This window comes from Brachyhypopomus gauderio, chromosome 3, assembly GCF_052324685.1.
Source record: "Brachyhypopomus gauderio isolate BG-103 chromosome 3, BGAUD_0.2, whole genome shotgun sequence".
Classification (NCBI taxonomy): domain Eukaryota; kingdom Metazoa; phylum Chordata; class Actinopteri; order Gymnotiformes; family Hypopomidae; genus Brachyhypopomus; species Brachyhypopomus gauderio.
The window spans coordinates 25,621,547-25,643,392 of NC_135213.1; the positions used below are offsets into that span (position 1 = coordinate 25,621,547).

Sequence of the window (21,846 nt, forward strand, 5' to 3'; positions counted from 1 at the left end):
ATTTATACTGTAAAGCACTTTGAGTTGCATGTATGTATGAAAGGTGCTATACAAATAAAGATTATTATTATTATTATCTACAAATTACCTTAACACGGTTAACACGGACGCAAGTGGCGGTCTTAAAGGTTCAAGAGCACTGCGCACTGTTTTTTTTAAAGCTATTGAAATTCTTATATTAAAACTAACCACCACAAATAGGTAAGAGGAAGAAATACCCACGTTAGAGTTGTAGGTTGTTCTTTAGGATGCACTTTGCGTAAAACAACTTGTTTGGTGGTCTTATGATGGACTATTTAAAAGCCACTATGTGGCTTTGTAATCATATTATTGCTGGAATTAATATTGTCCATATGACAATAAATGCCGTCATATACACTACGTGACATGTATAGATTCATATAGCCTACAGTATACACACACACACACACACACATACATACATATATATATATATATATATATATATATATATATATATATATATATATATATATATATATATATATATATATATATATATATATGTATGTATGTGTGTATGTGTGTGTGTGTATACTGTGTGTATATATATAGTGGGCCAGTCTGTCAGGAGGAACTCCCGGGCCACTGCCCTGCCAGGGCCCCAACAGTTTCTAGAATACACTGGTGATATTTAAAGCTCTTTTGAGGATTGAATTGAACAAGTGTGTTACAATGTAATGCTTAAATCCATTTTTTTTAGGTTATTCACACATTTTTTTATGTTGACCGTAATCTGATAAGATCATGTACCTGAATTGACGTGCACAGGGCCTGCGCAAATACACAAAAGTATCAGGAATTTGCCTTGAGTGCATATCAGGAGTGCCACTGTCAACCACGTTTCCGTTTGGTAGTGCAACGTGAAGAGGGTGAGGCAAGACGCCGAGACGAGAACAGGTTCCATGTTTCTTTATATGGAGAATATCGCTACGCGCTAATCAACACACGGACAGACAACACAACACGTACACAACCGACAATGAACAAAGAGGAGACACACGCTTAAATACACACACAACAACAAGCAACAAAGTGGGGGGCGCGCCCCCTAGGTGGGGCGCGGAGCTATTGCAGGGGGGGGCGCAGAGCTTGGAAGTAAAACGTGCACATGTGTCAATTTAGGGATGCACCGATTCCGATATTAATATCTGAAAAAAATTCTAGATCGGGTATCGGTGACAATGTGACCGATCCATAAAAACAGATCTATTCAGTCTAATTCTATGCTCGTAACGCTTTTCTGAGTTAGTTCAACATTAAATATCCACTCTGTCCCGGATAGAAGTGAACTTGGACAGTTAACAGGCGAGTGAAGCACACAGAGGAGAGGTGAATCACTGACTCGTACTCGCGCTGGTGCTATTACACTTAGTCCGTTTATTTGCTGGTTGACCAAAATAAACCTGGGCTCCAGCACTACTTGACTGTTCATACATGAACTGGTGAGTTGTCCAAAGCTCATTGAATGCGTTACTTACAGAAATAAAATAAAGATAAAATAAAGAGCAGTGGTCTGACTCTGTCTACGGCAGAAAGCTAAAACAACAATATTCCGTACGCGCGCTCAACTCGCTCCCTTAAAGAGACAGTACACATATTTCTGGCCGTTACATGCTTTGTGCTCTGCGTGATGTCTGCGCTAGCAAACTAGCCACATAGGTATTGCTGTTTCTCTTATTTCATCTCCTTATTTATTTAAAATTATATTTAGAATTCTTGAACCATTTAAAAGGTTTCTTACAGTTTATTTTTTTCATGTTTGACCAAAGTTGTGAACCTATTGTTTTTGTAAGTTTCAGGTTCTTTGGTATAATTTATTTTACATTCAATGTTATATTCATAGTTGCAGTGACTGAACAAATGCAAGTTGTGTTGTTTTTACATGTTTTATGTGTGTTTAAGTGTGCTATACTGGTGCAGAGTTTTCAATAAACTTGTAATTCAGTATGTCTTGTGTTTTTTAAAAAATGCTTTAAGTCGATTCAGCACAGTTTTACTCTTATCAGATCGGTATCGGCAGAGGCGGTCTTTGCATAGAGGCGTGGCTAGGCAACTGCCTTGGGCCCCTCCCACTGCAGCCCACTGTAGGGGCCCCCTGATTAGCTGACTTTTTTCTTGCATATTAATGTTGATGCGCCCCCTACCTAATTTCGCCTTGAGCCCCCAAATTGCTAAGTCCGCCACTGGGTATCGGATCAGTATCGGCCGATACGAAGCCTCAGATATCTGAATCGGTATCGGAAGTGAAAACCGTGAATCGGTGCATCCCTAGTCAATATGGGGGGGGGGGGGGGGGGGGGGGGGGGGGCGCAAAAATATTCTCATCTACTAAAGGGGGGCACGGCAGAAAAAGTTTGGGAACCACTGACATAGACACACATTGCAGACACACGGAGCACACACGGAAATAAGCACGTATAGGTGTAGGTGTGGACGAAGGGAGGAGTCAAGGCTGTACCATGACAGGTTGACTATTAGGCAGCCTCGTATAGCTAGTTTAGCATCTACCCAGCAAGGAACAACACAGTAGGGAATAGCTGCTGTTAAAGCTTTTAAAGCTGCCCAAATTTGCGAAACTATCGGGCCTCAGCCTTTCCGCTCCACAAATCGAGTTCATGAGCGTAGGTGAGTTGCTTACAGCAAAATGAAATGTGAAGCTATTGACGATCAGCAACGTGAAACTACTTTAGAAGTTCTCTAAGAGTCTAGAGTGCAGCTATCACAACAATAGTTTTAATTGTCAAGATTAAAAAAGAGACGTGATAGATAACAGGTGAACGCAGTGTGTGTGCGTGTGCGTGCGTGTGCGCGCGTGCGTGCTAGCGTCCTCGGTGCATTACACAAGGAATGTCTCAAGTGATGAGAGACAGTATTTGTGTGTGTATGTTGTATCGAATTAATAGACTTAAATTAAATAATTCAGCTTTTGGGGTGGAATTGCTGTCCCCCTATTGGCAAAAACGGTCATGAAGATGCCACACCGTATTCAATCAAAATTGAATGTCGTAAATAATTACAGCCTGTATTTGTATATGCATGTTTGTGTGTGTGACAAGAAAATATAATGAATGCTCATGGTATTTTGGACAAGGGTCTAATAATCAAAAAGCAGAAATCTTCAAATTTGGACGGTATGGCTTCCTGCGTTTTTGTTCGACAGCATCCGTATTCATCCTAAAAGTACTTTCCACCGCATCAACATTATTAGTCCAGCACATGATACATAGCTAACAACAGTGGACTACATGTACAGTACTACAACAGAGGACTACACCAACTGTAATAGTGGTGCAGCACAATGGTGTCAGTTCAGGCCCCATAAGTAAAGGCCTGACATGAAACCATCCAACTGATTTCACTAATAATTAATTTGACCTGCTAATTACAAAATTATTGTGAATAGAGCAGAATCCAGAGGGGGGCTTCTTTCCGGGCCCTTAAAGTCCTGTGCATTATTCCATCCAGAACTCAGAAACGTCGGGTTGTCCCAGATGAAATAAGGGCAAAAATTGTGGACCTTATTTTACATGTAAATCGTGGTCTAACAATGGCTGGTCGCTGGGTGCAGCTGAATATTGGAAGAACAACAATCGTTTTCAATCGTTCAAGCATTTCATAGAGAAAACATTTATGTAATTCAGCAAAGTGCACTCTTTTGACAAATTCTGAAATGTTATTACATTTTATGTTTTGCATTTTTGCATTCTTATACCATATAGCACATCAAGACCAGCTCATAGGGGTGGCAGAGGTTCCATTTTCACACCTCAACAAGAGGAGGCTGTATGTGCTCAGGTTGTTTTGAATGTGTTGAAGTTTCCAATTTTGCAGTTTTTTTTCTGTCAAACAGTTGTCTTTCCTGAATGCCAATAAGATTTGTTTTTTCAAACTGCAGTGCGAACAATATCGTCAAGCAATATTGCTGTACAAATTTGATTCCAGTCCAATTTCTTGCTATCAGTCTCCCACATACAGTCATGTGTAACTTTGCATTTTGTGTGTAACGTATTGTTTCATTTGATATACCACAGAATGTGCAGCATTCTTGAAATCAAAAGCTTAGCTAGTTTCCATCAGAATATACTTACAGTCTGCACTGACTGTGACTTATAGTTGCACTGACAACATGAAGTATTTTGAGTGCCTTGTTCATATGGCACACGGACTAGATTTTCTAATGGCACTTGACTTTGACCTAATTATTTGCTTTTGAGGCAAAAACAAAGAATTCTGAGTGAAGTATGTGCTATTGCAGTTATTTCATTGAGTTTTGCTGTTTGCACTTACTGCTTTGAGAAATGCACTTTTTGTGATGCCAATGTAAACCACCATGATGTGAGAAATGTACTAAATTTAGTGATTAAGTGAAGTGGTTAAGTGAAGCGAAACCAGATAAGCACTCAAAGTCTCTCTCTCAATGCAGCATTTGTAGAACAAGAGTCTGCGTGTTCAGTGATCCACTCAGTACAGCTTAATGTGCAGCACTGGACGTCAGGACCTGTGGGCTTAAGTGCTGCAGACAATCAACATGAGGAATGTGAGGCAGGTGAGATCGGAGTGTTAATAGGTGGGGGATAGTGAGTGAGGGAGTGACAGAGTGCGTATGTGTGGGGGAGTGGGAGTGACCTAGGGCGTGTGTGTCTGGGGGAGTGGGAGTGACCTAGGGTGTGTGTGTGTGTGTGTGTGTGTGTGTGTGTGTGTGGAGTGGGTGTCACCCTTGCCCGCTGGGCCTGGCTCACCGTGACACCGATATTTTAAGTCCACTAGGTATCCACTAGTCACTAGGATGAAGACTTGTGATGCACCACCCTGCATTACATTCATATACAGCTTATTACACCGTACTACACTGTGGTAGATGAAAAGTGCTGAAATGTGTCACTCTCATGGTGTCCATGCACTCTCTTATACACACTCTCTCATATGCACTCTTTCATACACATTATCTCATATATAGTCTCATATACTCTCTTACACACTCTCTTATATACACTCCCTTACACACTCATGTACACACATATACTCTCTCATACACACTCTCATAGGCACTCTATCATAGACTCATATGCACTGTTATGTTTCCCATGGCAACCCCTCTTGTTTTGATATTATTTCCTGGTTCTCCTCTTTGTGCTTGTATTTTGAAATGCTTTTTTTGTATCAAATGTTTCACGCCCTTGTGTCTTGTGTCCCCACCTTGTGTATTGATTTCACTTGTCTCGTTTAATCTTCATTTGCCTGTGTATTTAAACTCTATATTTTACCCTGCAGTTTGCTGGTCATTGCATGTAGCAGCTATTGTTTTGTTTCTGTTTCTGGTTCTGGCTTAGGTATTCTCCAGTTCTTTCTGTTGTTTGTTAGCTCATGTCTCATATTCTTGTGTTCAGTCCTGTTTCTGTTTTTGCCTTATGGTTTGCTTTGTGTTTGTCTTGTCTCTTTAGTTTGTTGTAGGCAAGTTTGCTTCATGTGCCTTTGGATGTCTATGTTCATATGTATTTAATATGTCCATGTCCCTGTTCATTAATTTGTCTGTAGTTGTAGTTAGTATTACTTGGTTGATGTATTTTAGTCTTGTTTAGTTTATCAGTGTTTGATATTGTCTTAAGTGTAGTTGTCTTTGTATTTTTCTTAATAAACTGCAAAAAGGCTCGCATTTGTGTCCAACCTTTATCACACCATAGTCAACCTAGTTACACTGTCAGACACTCCCTCATATGCACTCATTGACACTCTCATACACACTCTGCCATAGACACTCATAGACACTCCCTCATACCACATTTACCCATTTCCCTTAGGCGGAAAGAACATTTTTAAGGCATCCAAAAATATATGAATCAGTTAAACTGATAAACAGAACAATGACCCAAATCATACATAGGATACATACATTAACTTTTCACTACACGCTTGCATGTCAATTTTTACATGTAGGCTACTGTTTAAAATCCAGACTGAGGTCATGACCAGCCCAACTATTTCACCACTTGGCCTAGAATGACATTCCTCCAGGCCAGCTGAAGTAAGTTGAGTTCAGGGATAATATTTGCTTCACATTCAAACTGTACTATTGCAAGGAGCAGAGTGTTTCTTTGGTTCAGTGGCGTGGTGGATAGGACCGAGACTTTTCCAGAAGGCAAGTCTGTGTCCTCAATGCATACCTGTCAAGTTTTGTATTTAAAAATACGGGACATTTCCCGTATATGACGTCATCGCCTAATTTGCATAATCAGTTATTTGCATATAGCCGCAATCGAGGCTGTAGGAGAAACGAAAATATCTTTGGAGTGGCAAAAGTGAAGAAAAAACACCCCAAATATGTTTTGAACTACAAATGAATAAAAAATTAAAAATTTCTAGTGGTATTTCTAGCTACAAATGGGGACATCTCCTGGGCATATTTCTGTGCCTTTAGTCCGCGTTTGTGCTTGGCAGATTGTTCGTGCTGACGGACATCGTTCCTTCCCCCATGAGAGACACTAAAATCACAGCTACATATATTACAGAATGAGTAGCTGTGCCCCTTCATGCTCCTCTTTAGGAAAATAAATTCCCTGTCGCATTCGTCAAGGTACTTACACGTACGCTTAGCTTTTTAGGCAGGACTGCCTTCTCTCGTTAAATCCTGATTTGTTGTTCCACGTTTGCTCCCACTGTCGACACTAAACCCGCGAGTTTTAATTTATATATTTTTTAAAGCATTCATGTGCCGCGCCAAACAGAATTCTGTCACTAGCCTCGCGAGAACTTCTACCTGCAGTAGTCTGGGTGGCAGTTCTCACGAGGCTAGTGACAGAATTCTGTTTGGAGCGGCACATGAATGCTTTAAAAAAATAAAAAGTGAAAACTGAAAATACGGGACAAATACGGGAAAATAAAAATACGGGACGTCGCCGGGACAGAGCGGTAAAATACGGGACTGTCCCGGCCAAAACGGGACACTTGACAGGTATGCCTCAATGCAGTTGGAGACCTTTCGAAGACTCGTGTCTTGATTGTATGACACCAATTCATTACTAAAGTTCACTCTCCATTGAGAGCCGCAGCCAGGAACTGCAGCCTTTCTAAAATCCGTGCTAAAGGCATATATGGTTCAAGGACGAATTTGAATACATTAGCTATATCAACAGTTTTCCTAGCCACTTCAGAAGTGCGTTCACTGTGCGTTCACACCGAAAGCGACGAGAGCGACACGGCGACCGGAAGTCATTCATTTTCAATGAGAGTGAGCGACACCCAGCGACGCGACGCGGCGCGGCGCGACGCGAAGTGAGCGATTCGAGCGACGCGAACAAGTTGAGCTTGGCTCAACTTTATGCAAATGAGCAGTGACTACCAAACAGAAAGTATGTTTGATTAATAGTGGCTGTCTCTGGATGTCCCGCACTTTACATGTTTATTTTTGGAGGGAATACTGTTCATTTGTTAAAAAACATCTGCAATAAATTAGCGTATACCCTATTATTGGTTATGATTTTTTAAATTCCTGTTTGATCTTCGGGTCTAGGGTAAAAAGTAAAAAAAATACATAAACATTTTAGGTTTATATACTATATGTGTTTTATACACACACTATGTTTTATACACGCACTCCTTTATAATCGTGTGTCCTGTAATCAATAGATTAAAATAAATACTGCGTCCTGCTTTAAAAACGTGATTTGCATATCTGTCACGTGCTGCATGCCGTTGGACACGCCCCCACGCGACGCGATGCTGGCGACTCGGCGACGGAGAGCGATTTTATCGCTTTCGGTGTGAACGCACAGTTAGATGTCAGAATTTCATCACAGCAACGCAAACATTCTTAATTCTTAAACAAGGTCGAGACGCTAATAATAAAAGAAGCCTGCACGAGCGCTCACCTGGGCGCTGTCACTTTCAGCACCGTTTGCGTAAATGTGATTTTCATTTCCTGTGTGCTCTATGCCTAAGTGAGATAAATTACAAACCAAGCCAATTTGTTCAAGGTGCATTGAAATTGTTTTTCAAGTCCCTCATCATCTTAGCGCATTGTACACTATTACACCACTATACACCATTTAGCGTACGAGTTTCGTGTAAAAAGTACGCTGAACGTCGGAATGGTGGAACAAAGTGTGCAAAGTTTCTTTATGATGGGATGAAGCTATGCCTAGTTCTACCAAGCAGTCTTTTAAAGTGGGGTTGTCGTAAGAATGTGATAATCGAGGGAGTATGTTGCAGAGATGGCATGTGGTAGACTGATGGTCCAGGTTCCCCAGGTATCCGTGGAGGCTGAGCGGACACCATGCACCTACTTTGAACAAGGCACACGTAGGTTTCAGAATGAGCCTGTTCGTGTAGTTTACTTATTTATTCTCGTGTACAATACTACATTTTCTGTCATGGAGGATCTCAGCAGGGGAGTAATCTCTTTCATAACTGATCTGATTTAGCGTATAAAAACCAAGCATTAATTAAATGTGTTTTATCCAAACAACAGCGAAACTGCTCCATTTTATGCTGACGTTCAAATGAATTATTCTGCATTCTGCATCCTAAATCGCATTTAGTGTTGTCCCTAATCTACAGTTACAGGCTTCACTGGAAAATCGACAACATCAAGCTGCAGTAGCTACTAACCAGCAGCAGGGGGCGCAGCGCTGTACATTTTCCGTCTCCGAGAAGACGTCATTGGCATTTCAAGATGGCTGCGGATAAGAGCTAGATTGGAGGAAGCTAGCTAACTAGACACCGGGTTCAACGTCGGCAAGTCTAGTATGGTTGCTTGACATTGCTTTGAACGATAGATATTTTTCCAGACACGCCACCCGTTCTTATTTCTGTATCTGGGGGAGTATTCAACATGGTGAGAAAAGAAGACATGTCCTTGTTACACTTTGGCTTTTTGTTGTAGGACCACAGCCGTGGTGGCTGGGAATGGAGTTGTGTGGTTAGCTAGGTCATCTAGCAAACTGGGCAGTTGTCGACTGCCGTGAACGCAAACACAAACTCCACTATGTCTCATACTGTGAAAATGGGGGGGAGAAAAACGAAAAACGTTTCTCGGAAATCACTGACACTGCTAGGGAGTTGCTACAGTAACTGGATATGTCTGTTGCGTGCTAGACAGATCTCGCTAGACCTTCTGGTTACATGTCTTTTTAACAGGAGCACTGGATGCGTTGAGATTTGGAAATGCAAATGTGATTTGATTTTGTTACAGGTTGCTCTCCCGGCGGGATCCAAAAGATCACCGAAAAAATGCCATTTCAGGTGGATACGGTAATGCCATGTTTGATGGATTCACCGAGTCCCCTGCGAAGCTAATGGTGGAATGGGCCGCCAGAGACAGGGGTGCTGAGGACGGGAGACCTCCCTACGCTGCTGATGTTCCACACACGCCAGAGGACATGGACGCACTCGACCCACAGGCTGCTTCCACGCACAAGACTGTGGATGGCTCCACAGAACAGGAGAGATGGCAGGACCTTGCGTTACTACGCTCCAGTAGAGAAGGACAGCGCGTCGAACCGCCGCCACCGCTGTGTGATGAACCGCGACGTGTGCAGGACCGCCTTGGTTCGGCGGGTCAGCCGAGTGGAGCCAAGCTCCCCAACGGAAATGTGACCCACATCACCCATACAGCGTCCAGCTGCGACACATGTGATCGGTCTAGTTCGCCTTTATACTGCTGTTCCCATAAAGACAGCAAAGTAGTAGCTAATGGTGAATTATTTTCAGTCTCTGACTGTGCAAGACAGAATGTTGATGTGCTGTCAGTTGCTCCATCCACTAGCGCTGGCTTGTGTACTTTGCATTCTCAGTCTGTTCAGGCCGTTTCAGATATGGGAGTAGCAATCCAACAACAAGACAACGATGAGAACAGCAGCTCCAGCTCAGGACATGTTTCCAATCAGTCGTTATATAGCCCAGCTGAAGGGGAACCCTGCCAGGAATCTGGACTGGCCTGCAGTGACTGTTCCCCCAGACCACATTCTCTCTGGTCGTTCTCCGAGAGCCCTTCCCTGACCCCTGACCCCACTGCACCAAGCCCTGAAGGTCAAGAGTGCTCCCCCGATCCAAACAAGCAGCACAACATGACATTTATGGACGTGAGCCTAAACTCTAGGAACACGTATGAAATCAGTCGCCGGCAGAGCGCCCCAGACAACATCCCTGGAGTGTTCAGCGTAGCTGTCCCAGACCTGGCCCTGCGGCAGAAGAAACATGGCATCTCTGAGATCTTTGGCAGGTATGAGTTCCAGATAATGGATGGTGGATGACGTAGCTTCGTCACTGGTGTACACCATGTTGCCTTGAGGTCGTAGACTGAGTGAGGTCGTCAGCTTTGTCCAGTGGAGGAGGTGTGCTGCAGAGCTTCTAGAGGCTGGAGCCCACGCCATCGTCCAGCCTCTAGAAGCTCGGCACCACACCTCCTGTTGGACAAAGCTAATGACTAAACTGGCCGTGGAGCTGGTGAAAGCTCTTGAGACTGACCGTGCTGGGCAGCACTAGTGGTTCACTGTTGGGAAAAGGACATGATGTGTGTGTGTGAAGTGCAGAAGGCAGCAGTAAGTATCCATGTTGTTTAGCTGTGTACACAGCTCGCCCGTTGAGCTATGTTATAATTTCTTACAAAAAAGTGAAACCTTTTCAGAAAAAAATCACCATTCTGTCTGTTTGGCTTTGAGCTTCCTTTACTTTAAAAGAAGCCTTATGTGTGTTTTATATCTGTTATAATTTGTCCCTAGTTGGTTTATTTGTTTTGAAGCTTGCAAATTTGCATATTTACTGGCTGACTGGGTGAGTTCCACACCTTCTTACCTGCTTGCTGTCTTCCTAGGGTCAGTGTGGGTAAACCATCAAAGCAGTCCCAGTGTCCACATGACAGGTGCGGTGTTTCACCAGTGCTCTCTGCTTGTCTGTTTGCCAGGGGCCTGTTCTCCCGGAGGCAGAGGGAGGCTCCGAGCGCTCCGGGCTGGAAGCTGTTTGGCAAAGTGCCTCCGAGGGAGAGCACTCCCAAAGACTCCAAGACCATTCAGCAGGTGCGCCGCCAAAACTGCTAGAACTCCATTTACACGGGTGCCCAGGGCAAATATGAAGCAAGCCACGCATCTGGGGGGGGGGATCAGTGTTGAACACACTGTGCTGTTTGTTTAAAGGGGATATTTGTAAAATAAATAGGGTGACATATTTGTTTATTTATAATTGAATTGGGCAAAGCCTGACATTTCTCTACCACCTTTTAAACTACAATATCAGTGTATATTACAGGATACAAAACTGATATTACAGACAGGACAGGCAGTTAAAAAAGAGTTGAAAAATATGCTTTTTTAACACTTTGTAGAAAACATATTTTCCCCCTCTTTAAAGTAAATAGACCTATAGAACTATTCTAATTATTTGTTTCAGGGATGGTATAATTTTCCCTCATGGAGGAATACATATCTAAACAACACAAACATATACTCTCACCTAGGTACACAGTACTGAGTGAGAGTATACCTAGAAAGGCCTGATCTGGAATGACAAATTAAGAGTTTGGGCTGTGCATTGGTCACACTGCTCAGTAATTGTTGATTTGGACTAAAAGTGAATGTCTATTTAAGATTTTCTCTAATCTGTTCACATCAGTATAGTGTGACTAAAAGCTTTTTGCTGGTTTTCTCTATTCTCTATCAAATCATGCTCATTAGGTTCAAAAAGAGTTTGTCCTTGAAGTGTTTAGATAAGCTATCTTGGTGTGACTAAGGCTGAAAGCAGCCACTCTACCCAGGTCTGAAAGCAGGTGAAGGGAAACACTGACCACAGTGTGGTGTAGCAGTGGAGCCCCTTCAATCTTCCCTCACACCGTCCTCCCCTTTGGAGAATGAATGTCCCCGTCACACTTAGTCACACTAGCCCACAGAAGGTGTTTACTGCACCAGAGTTGTGCGAACTTGACTGATCTGCTTATCACTGAACAAGACAGTAGAAGGCTTTCCAGCAGGGTGGTTAACGTCCTTACTGATTTCACTTCTCTTTTTGAGGATTACATTTGAGTTGCATATACAAAATCTCCCAACGTGGCAGAAATTGCATTGGAGAATGTCTATATATATATATATGTGGACGCCGGGATTTGAATAATTTGTTTTGTAAATTGAGGACTAGGGGCAGTAGCCTGAAGCCCAGCATGTTACTACAGTTAAGAGTGTGTGTGTGTGTGTGTGTGTGTGTGTGTGTGTGTGTTTCAATTTTGAGTTAAATGTTTTTGGGGCAGTCATGGCCTGGTGGTAGGGAACTGGTCTTGTGACCGGAGGGCCGTGGGTTCAATTCCCAGACCTGAGGCCATGACTGAGGTGCCCTTGAGCAAGGCACCTATCCCCAACTGCTCCCTGGGCGCCGGACTAGGGCTGCTCACCGCTCTGGGCATGTGTGCACCACAGCCCCTAGAAATCACTAGTGTGTGTGTGTTCTAACTGCACAGATGGGTTAAAAGCGGAGGACAAATTTCGATTGCGGTGTAAAAATCACAATTGACAAAATACGGCACATTTACACATTTACATTAGTTTGCATGAGCGTGTCCCAAAGAGAGCAGCTCACTGTGTCTGCCTCCTGCCATTGTCTGTGTTCTCCTCCAAACTACGTGTACGAGGAAAGGTGCTTTTGTCCTACGAGTTAATGCTCTCTGCACATCACCCCTGCTACACACAGCCCCCCCTCCCCCCAGAACAGGCTAAAGCAGGATCCAGCCTCCAGTTAGAGATGCTTCAGCCACCAATGCTTGTGAAGAATGAGAGGTCATGGGGTCAGTTGGCATTATAAAATCATGCAACTTGATGCCTTCTGGCTTTTGTTCATTGCTAGCTGTGTTAACTCTCTGGGTTGAAACATAAGAGAGACAGATCCAGGGTGATAATTTTCATCATCAGACTTGTGGTTTTGACAATTTTATATATTTTTTATGAGTGCCATGTCTTCTTTCTCTTTCTTCAGGACAGTAACCCAGGCAATCTCACATCCGTATCAACACCCAATCTGTTAAGTGCAGGGGTATGCCTCTCTTCCTCCCTCCCTCCCTCCCTCCCTCTCTCTCTCTCTCTCTCTCTCTCTCTCTCTCTGTGTCCCCTGTGCATGGAGCACTTCACCATTGCCCTCCATTGGTCATTCCAGCCATTGCCATGTGCCTTGCCTGCTTGTCTGCTTACCTGGACACCATACATGTCTAACACTCACACCATGCACTCCTACATCCCCCCAGCAGGAAGTCATTTTGCTAGCTTGGTAATAAATGAATAAAAAACACCAGACATCATCTTCGCAATCGGCAGGGATGACTCAATTGTCAGCCCCACTGAGTGAAAACCAAGACTCGGTCTGCTTCGCTGTCGTATGTACTTTGTTAAAGTACTTTATTTCCTATGATATCTTTGTATATTGTCTTGCTTAAGAGGACAAAAATATTGAATGTCCAGATACTTTTATTTTGAAATGACAGAGAACACACTGCTGAATAAGTTGCTGTTGTATATCCTATACTCTCCACACTCTCAGGCTCAAATATCAGGTATGCTCATTAACCCGGGGAGTAAGTCTCATGAACAGTATGGCTGCTGATTCCTCTGGCAGCCTCTTGGACTCTCAGAGGTGACTCTCATGCTGTTTTTAATCCGCCAGTGCTGTGTGGGGTTGTAGCTATGCACTGGTAGGCTTGAAACCTGGAGAATAGGGAACTGTCTTGCCACACATTCGTAAGAAACCTCCGCAGGCTTCTCGCTAATGAATTTCACAATTGAGCTCGAATTGTTTGATCAGCTGGGGGGTGGGGGGTGTTGACGCTGCCCCATTAAGCTCTAAACCACATCCTCTTTATTGAGCACACAGCACCCGTGATCCTTCTCTCTCTCTCTCTCTCTCTCTCTCTCTCTCTCTCTCTCTCTCTCTCTCTCTCTCTCTCACACATAAGCTACATCCTTGTATTCCCTGCAGGCACCAGCCAGCCTTGTGATCTTGATTCCTGTCAGCCCTTTCCTTTCTGCTGTGTTCACATGTCACATCTTCCCAGTTGTGTCCAAAGCTCCTGCCGAACCGCTTTCAGCCCTTTGACATCCGTTTCGTTTGATCCTTCGCTGCTGAAGGCGTGACAGACATTAAATGGCTCTTAATGCTTGCTTGTTTTTGGAGAACCTGCAGGAGTATGAGGCCAAGACTGCCAAAGGAGGCCACAGCCCATCCCAGCCCACTCCAGGACGACGCAAGAACCTGCCATTTGAACCTCTGTCCACCACGGCACTCATACTGGAAGAGCGTCCAGCGTAAGTGTCCTCCAGGACTGGTCCTGCCAGCTCCTGTTTGTGTAGAAGAGCGTCAGAGTCTCCACAGCTCCACTTTCTCCACCACCTCTCTTTGGTCAGTGTTGAGATTTTCTTGCGGAGTTAGTAGGAGTTTTGTTTGTGGTGTATGCTGGTGGTAGCCCTGTATGATGAGCAGTGTTGGAGACTGCCTTGTCTTCAGGGGTTTATCAGGACACACCGCCATGTTGGTCCATCCAGGACACACTAGCGTATGGGCTGTCGGTTGGTGCCGGGCCTCCTGTCCTGCCAGGATGAGGTGTGGTGAGCAGCGAGGGAGATCACTTCTCACAAACAAAGGGCTAAAAATAGGCCGGGGCCCCTGGCGCTGGGCTCGCCTTTCACCACGTGGGCCTCCCCACTTCTCTCTGCTGCCTGCCCTTCAGGCTCTGATTAAGAATGGATGAATGGTGCAACAGGAGGAACATGCAGATGAGAAAAGTGGAACTGAAGCTGTTGCATATTTTGGTTTTGGATGTTCATGTTTGAGGCTTATTAACTCAAGAATGTAGTGTATGTTTTATTAGTAAAAGCACAGCAGCATGGGTATCGTGGGATCATAACCATGTTCTCTGGCACAGCTGGTGTTTTAGAAATGAATATTCAATGAGCATGGATGTAAATAGAAGAGAAGGAAGAGAAGTAAGCAGTTGATATAATTACCTGCATGTATGGTGCAGGTGATACCATCCATACCTGGTGCTGAGATGATGGTGGCTATGATTGGCCAATGGCGAGAAGATTAGCAATATGTGAGAACTAATTTCACAATTGTGCTTGAATTGGTTCAGGCTGGGGGTCATGATAACACTGCCCCATCACATAAGTTCATGTATTCTGGCTGTGAGCAGACCTAACTTTTTGTACAGTTTTAATTGGAGATGCTATGGATAGCTGGGAAATGGGGCAAACAATCTGCAAGGTGGTCTCACTGATATGAATAATGGTGGAATTACTATAGAGTCGTCCTGAGCATAGTCCTGGAGGTTAAGTGTGTTTACATCCTTCTCAGCAATCTTCCTGCAAAGCCTGAAGAAGAGGCGCAACGCCACCGCCAGGAATACGACGAGATGGTTGCCGAGGCCAAGAAGAGGGGTAACGGCTGACCTGCCACCTTAAGTTTCTATTATGGATTCACAGGAAGTGTCTCTGCACTCTTCTGCTATGGCTACCTAGCACACTCCTATTTGAATTTGTGCATAATTTATGTTTTAATATAAATCAAATGTATTTAGCTTTGGCAGCCTTAGCCCAGGCCTCTGGGTAATGGGTGGTTGTGTGTGCAGAGCTGAAGGAGGCGCAGAAGAAGAAGCAACAAATGAAGGAGCGTTTCAGGCAGGAGGAGAACATCGCCAGCGCCATGGTGGTGTGGAACACGGAGATCCTGCCCAACTGGGACAGCATGTGAGTGCCACACCTAAACTACCACCAGCAAAGCGCTGGTGCTTGTGCCAAAGCTGCTGCCAGTTCCTACAGACCTGCCAATCTGGAACATGGGTCTGTGTTTCCATTGGTTTGGAATGATTACGTATAGGCTATATACATATTGACATTCCGTCATCCAGAAACAGAAGTCAGAAGATACTGTATAAACTACATGGCCATTTACCAAGTAATGTGTTTCTTACAGACCTCTGATGATTTATTGTGTTTGCTGCAGTTTTTCTCTTGGCTATAAATGGTGGTAAGGTGGGTCGATGACTCTAGGACCCTTTGGCCTCTTGCTTCACAGATTTGTGGATTCTAGACCAGGCAGAATGGCACCATCTTTTCAGGCAGATAATCTGTGATTTTAGCCTTGGAAATGTGCAGAACCTTTTGGGATTTTGCCAGCAGCACCATGCTGGTGGAAAAGGTTCATTAGAGGGAGCTATAGAGTTATATGGGGCTGAAAGAGTAGGAGGAATATGTGCCTATGGTAGTGATGTCATCGTTTCAGTAGCACATAAGATCTGCTGTGTTGACCATGTCCTTTTGCCATTCTTTAAGGTGGACTGAAGATCTTGAAGATTATAGAAGATCTAATGATCACGGATTATGCAGATTATACAGATGTAATGCTCGTGTAATGCTGTCACGCTAACCTGTCTTTTTATTCCTTCTTGTCGTGGGTCTCAGGCGTGGCACTCGGAGGGTTAAAGATCTGTGGTGGCAGGGTCTGCCTCCCAATGTGCGGGGCAAAGTGTGGAGCTTAGCCATTGGGAATGAGCTGAACATCACTCCAGGTATCCTCACCACTGATGAGCCCCTGGAGACACGACTTATATATTTTATATACTTGTTGTATATTTTATACTCGTACAGTTGCACCCACTACTCCTTTTATTATTGGTTGGTTTCAGACCACAGAACCACTGCTGATTTGGATATTGTTTGGGTGGTGAGCTAGTCCCAATGCAGCATCATAACTGACACAAATATTGTGTAGTTGTGGGTGCTGAGCTGGTTTATTGGGCACAGCAGCAGGGCTATACATTTTTCACATTTCAGCAGGGATCTTTAAAAGGAGGCTTTCCTTGCTAAGAGCTCTCAGGAAGTCATTGTTGGTCCATGTGTTTCACTGCCACCAGCCAAACACTTCCAGTCCACAGTAGACCTGTTCTCAGTACTGTTCTCTCACGAAAGTGAAACTGCTTTTTCATTTGTTTCATGTGGAACATCAGAAGGGTGCTGCACAGTTCTTTTAAAGATGAACGCATTCAGTTTAGATTTCTGCTTTTCAGATTTCATTATTTGATGATGTGTGCTTGCTTCACTGGGGCAACTTGGACTTGTAACTTATTCCCCCCCCCCATGTCTCCAAACTCCTCCCCCTTGTGTCTCCAAACCCCTTCCCAGAGCTCTATGAGATCTTTCTTTCCCGAGCCAAGGAGCGCTGGAAGAGCTTCAGAGAGCTGGGCTGTGAGGGCGAGGCAGAAGGTACATCTGGCCGAGACAGCCGGCCTCACCAAAGCGTTAGCCGCATGACTTTACCTTCTCAAAACTCCAATCCTTCCACTCACCTCTGATGAGCCTTTATCTAGCGTGTTCTCTGTGCAGCCCTAGCTCTAGATAGTTAGGGTTGTGTTATATGATTAACAGATCTCCACTCCGTGCACCAGGCACACATTTCTGCCTGTGCTTTTTCTCATTTCTACCTCAGTGCACTGGCCTCAGGATGCTGTTGAACTGTTTAAAAGGGTGGATGTGAAGTGGGCTGATGGCGTTTACCTTCCTCTCTCCCTTATGTCCTTCATGTTAACATAATTTCTTTTGTGTTGGAGCTCCTGTCATGGAAAAAAGATTCATCCTGTGGTTCATATCCCTGTTCGAACTTTCCAGAATATTTAAATATGTATCTGTGACTTACTTATTTTGACACGGAGTAGAAAACCAAATAGTAGAAAAGTGCCAAATATTAGTGATGTTTTAGATGTTTGGCAGTTGTTTACCTGTTTGGATTTTGTGTTGTGTTCAGTCTGAGCTTGACTGGTGCTGAAGTTCATTGTTATTTTTGACTTTAGGACTTCCTGGGTTTATAGTGGCACTGAATTTGGCCAGTTCATGCCACCGCTTGGCACAGTAGTACTTCCTCAGGTTGTAATGCTGAGGAATTTGTAAATTATTAAGTAGTATGTCTGTGTGCTTGGCAAAATCACTATTCGTTAAAATGTAGAAGTAGAAATACTAATTCTGTATTCATGTGAATCTGAATCCATATGGATTTCAGTACAGATGAAGAGGTTGTACTGGAATCTGAATGTTCAGGACATTCAAAAACTGCACGTTAACAGGACACTGTTACAACAATTCATAAATATTGTAAATCATTAGTAGTATTGAATTATTATTAATGTATGATTCTAAATACTGAAAGAACATGTTTAGCTCGTCTAACTGAAGCCAAGTTACTCATTAACAGTCAACAAAACTCTTTTGACCCAAGGGAGTGGTGTGGCTTTAAGGAGGCGGAGCCTACAGTGGAGCAGGCCCAGAGCATTGGTGTTGGCACTGAGTTAGAGGCACAGCAGTGTCGGCCCCACACTCACAGTGCACTGCTGAGAGTTTGAGCTCCAGCTGTCCTGCTGTGGCCAAAATGACCCCTTTATGCAGAGCACCTCTAAATACTGGTGGCTAATTAATGAGTTACACCCTCCCCTCCCCCTGGGTACTCGGGAAAGGTGTACATGAAGGCGAGTTAGCATGACAAAGCTGTGAAGTTCTAGTCTGTAACACGATATGCAGTCCCAGGTAGTAATGTGCTTTGTCATGGTGTCGTGATGTCCACCACAGAGAGCGCAGCGTCCATGGCCGACCGCGAGTCCAGCCTGGAGCTGATCAAGCTGGACATCTCCCGCACCTTCCCCTCACTCTACATCTTCCAGAAGGTACATGTGCTCCTTTCTTACTGGAACGTCAGGATGTGGTGGGACTGCAGAGTGCATCGTCATATCTTCACAAGCGAGTTGTGGCCACAGCCTCTGACCTCGCGTTCTGCGCTGCTTGTATTGCAGGGTGGGCCGTACCACGATCTCCTCCACAGCGTGCTTGGGGCTTACACCTGTTACCGGCCCGACGTTGGATACGTGAGTGTTGCTTTGTAGCGAAACGGTTACGAAGGAAAACTGCTACGAGTGCGTGCGTGTTGTGGGCCTCTCTGAGCATGCGCTGAACCGTCTGTATGGAACTACTTGCAGGTTCAGGGAATGTCCTTCATCGCTGCTGTGCTGATCCTGAATCTGGAGGAGGCTGATGCTTTTATTGCCTTTGCCAACCTCCTTAACAAACCCTGTCAGATGGCTTTCTTCAGAGTGGACCATGAACTGGTACGGACCATTAACTCAACAGCTAGTTTTTTAGGGTGCAGAGGGGGTTGGGGTGAGTTGGTATTGTCTCACTGGTGTCATGCTGTTTATTTCACTCTAGATGCTAAAGTACTTTGCAGCTTTTGAGGTCTTCTTTGAGGAGAACCTCCCCCGACTCTTCAGTCATTTCAAGAGCTCCAGTCTGACCCCTGACCTCTACCTGATCGACTGGTGAGTCTCCCCATCAGACCCCGGGTGTGTGCACCACGTCTATGGAGGAATCATCTAGAGAAATAAAGTCCTCTGCTTCCCTTTGTTGTTTGTATCTAAGCCAGTTGGGTAAACCCTCTGCCTGTGTGATTAACCCCCCCCCTCTCTCTCTCTCTGTGCATGCGCATACCCACAGGATCTTCACCCTCTACAGTAAGTCCCTGCCGCTGGACGTAGCGTGTCGCGTGTGGGACGTGTTCTGCCGTGACGGCGAGGAGTTCCTGTTCCGCACGGGCCTGGGCGTCCTGCGGCTGTACGAGGACACACTCCTGGGCATGGACTTCATCCACGTGGCTCAGTTCCTGACGCGCCTGCCGGACGACGTGTCCGCCGAGCGCCTGTTTGCCTGCATCGCCTGCACCCAGATGACCAGCAGCAACCGCAAGTGGGGCCAGGTTGGTTAGTCCCTCTACAGCCAATCAGAGCCGACTTTGGTTGCTCAGGTGACAGCCGCCGCCCTCAGGAGCAGGTTGGCGTGAGCTTGCAATAACAGGGTCTTTGTGGTTAGTAGTTCTCTTAATGCTGGTTTAATGGGGCAGTATTGGGTAAAACTGAGGAACAGGTTGCAGTTTATCACCACATCTTTACGAGTCTGTTGGACATCCCATTCCAAAGCCATGGGTATCAATGGCTCAATGGCTTAATTACCCCGTTCCAAAACCAGGGAATTTTTGAGTGTCTGTGGGAATTTGTGCCCTTTTAGTAAAAATGGCATCTTTGTGAGCTCAGGTACTGTTAGATGAGTAGCAAGCAAGGCCTTCTCACATTCCAGCTGTGTTGAGTGGGGTTGAGTTTAGAGCTGTGTTGAGTGGGGTTGACCACACCAAACACCCTTATGGCCCTCACTGTCTGTACAAGGCCACAGTCATTCTGGACTAGCAAAGCATTTTCCCTGAACTTTTAACATAAAGTAGGAAGTAGAAGGTTGTCAAAAAATATCTTTTGGATGCAGTAGCATTATCAGTAATCAATAATTATCTGTGATCAGAAGCAAAGCACTTTGTAAGTCGCTCTGGATAATAGCGTCTGCTAAATGCCGTAAATGTAAATCAATACCATGCAGGCAAAAACATGTATTTTGGCAGTGGGAGTGGCTGAAGCACCCAACGCTCATATTTATATGGATTCTGATTCAGATGGACTCAGCGGGTGTTCACACAAGTGGCCATGTAATGTAGTTTAAACCTGTACATCATCCCTTGATTGACATGTAATTTCATCACATCTGTTTTGTGTTTTAGGTATTTAGTGCTCTAATGAAGGACAAAGATGTGGACTAGAGCAGCAATCCATGCCTGAAGAGGCTCTGACCCGTCCCCCGTCTGACCCGTCCCGTCCCCGATCAAACTCCCTCTTTCGGCATTTACACTTGTGTTTCAGAGGTTTTAGAGGTTCTAAAGCTTACTTTGAACACTGAAGTAAACTGTTTTTCTCAAACAGCTGCCAGTATTACAGAAGTGAGAATAAAATAATTGTGGGTTTGTAGACACTAGGAGTAACAGTACAACTTCAGTCTAAGCATTTAGAGGCAAAAAAGCATTTGGTATGCTTTCAAACTTCTACCAGCTTCCTAATGTACTGTACTTCAAAACCAGCAGGTTTGTTTGTTTCTCTTTCTCTCTTTTTTGTCTCTCTTTCTGTGTGTGTTTGGAAGGGGTGGGGGCAGCACTTTGAAATTTCCTTCCTATGAAGAAAAGATTCCTCAGTAATGTTACATCAATACCTGGTGCATTGTAACAAATGGACCAGTACAAATGTGTCTCGTTAACATATGATTATAGCTGCTTTCTTCTTTTAGCTGACTAATAAGGCACTTAACATGCTGATGAAGGTTATTGTTCTTAACACAAATGCTCCTTTTAAATAACAATGCTTCAGGAGTAGGGGAAAACACTTTATACACAACAACAAAATCAATTATTTTGTATAAAGATACGTTTTTGTGTGAGAACTCCAATGTGCAATCAAGATTTTAATAGCAGTTAATAAGCTTTGCACTTCTGCATGCTTGTTGCAGTCAGTATCCTATTCCACAATTCTGGGTCTGTGGGACTAGGTTTCCTCATCTGATCCAAATGGCCATATAACGGTTTTGTTTAGTTTGTGGTCTAGGTACTTTTTCAGAGATGGACTGAGACACTAAGTTATCAAACTGCTTAAATGGTCAGAGACTTATCTTCTGACTTGTTTGTATTTTTCTGTCAGCTTTTCTTTTATTTTTGACCAAATATTGTTTTATGGTAAAATTTAAATGTGGTGCATTGGTCTTTAGCTGTTCTGCACTCTGTTCTTGATTTATGATCTAACATGGAGATTGTTCTAATTCTGAATTTCTTTTCTACTTACTCCATCTCTTTTATTGTACAGTTTTCATACACACTGATGAGCAGAATTGTAAATATATGATGAAATGAATACCACTAATGTAGAATACATGTAAATAAACCTAATAGTGGAAAGTGGTG

At 44.1% G+C, this 21,846-nt stretch overlaps 1 protein-coding gene across 1 annotated transcript; it reads left to right on the forward strand.

Moving 5' to 3' along the window:
• Positions 1–8,668: 8,668 nt before the first annotated feature.
• On the forward strand, positions 8,669–21,840 carry tbc1d12b (TBC1 domain family, member 12b). The gene is made up of 15 exons (XM_077000682.1): positions 8,669–8,854; positions 9,212–10,240; positions 10,922–11,033; positions 12,973–13,029; positions 14,161–14,291; positions 15,340–15,422; positions 15,614–15,731; positions 16,446–16,552; positions 17,166–17,246; positions 18,600–18,694; positions 18,821–18,892; positions 19,004–19,132; positions 19,233–19,342; positions 19,518–19,776; positions 20,623–21,840. Exons 2-15 carry the CDS (start codon positions 9,279–9,281, stop codon positions 20,659–20,661), a joined length of 2,355 nt encoding a protein of 784 aa, XP_076856797.1. The 5' UTR covers positions 8,669–8,854; positions 9,212–9,278; the 3' UTR covers positions 20,662–21,840.
• The last annotated feature ends 6 nt before the right edge of the window (positions 21,841–21,846 follow it).

Excerpts from the sequence above, each read along its gene's own strand:
- tbc1d12b (XM_077000682.1), top strand. The coding sequence starts at position 9,279 with ATGTTTGATGGATTCACCGAGTCCCCTGCGAAGCTAATGGTGGAATGG. Across the intron at positions 15,732-16,445 it reads CTGCCCAACTGGGACAGCAT|GCGTGGCACTCGGAGGGTTA; the intron begins GTGAGTGCCACA and ends CGTGGGTCTCAG. Across the intron at positions 18,695-18,820 it reads CACTCTACATCTTCCAGAAG|GGTGGGCCGTACCACGATCT; the intron begins GTACATGTGCTC and ends CTTGTATTGCAG.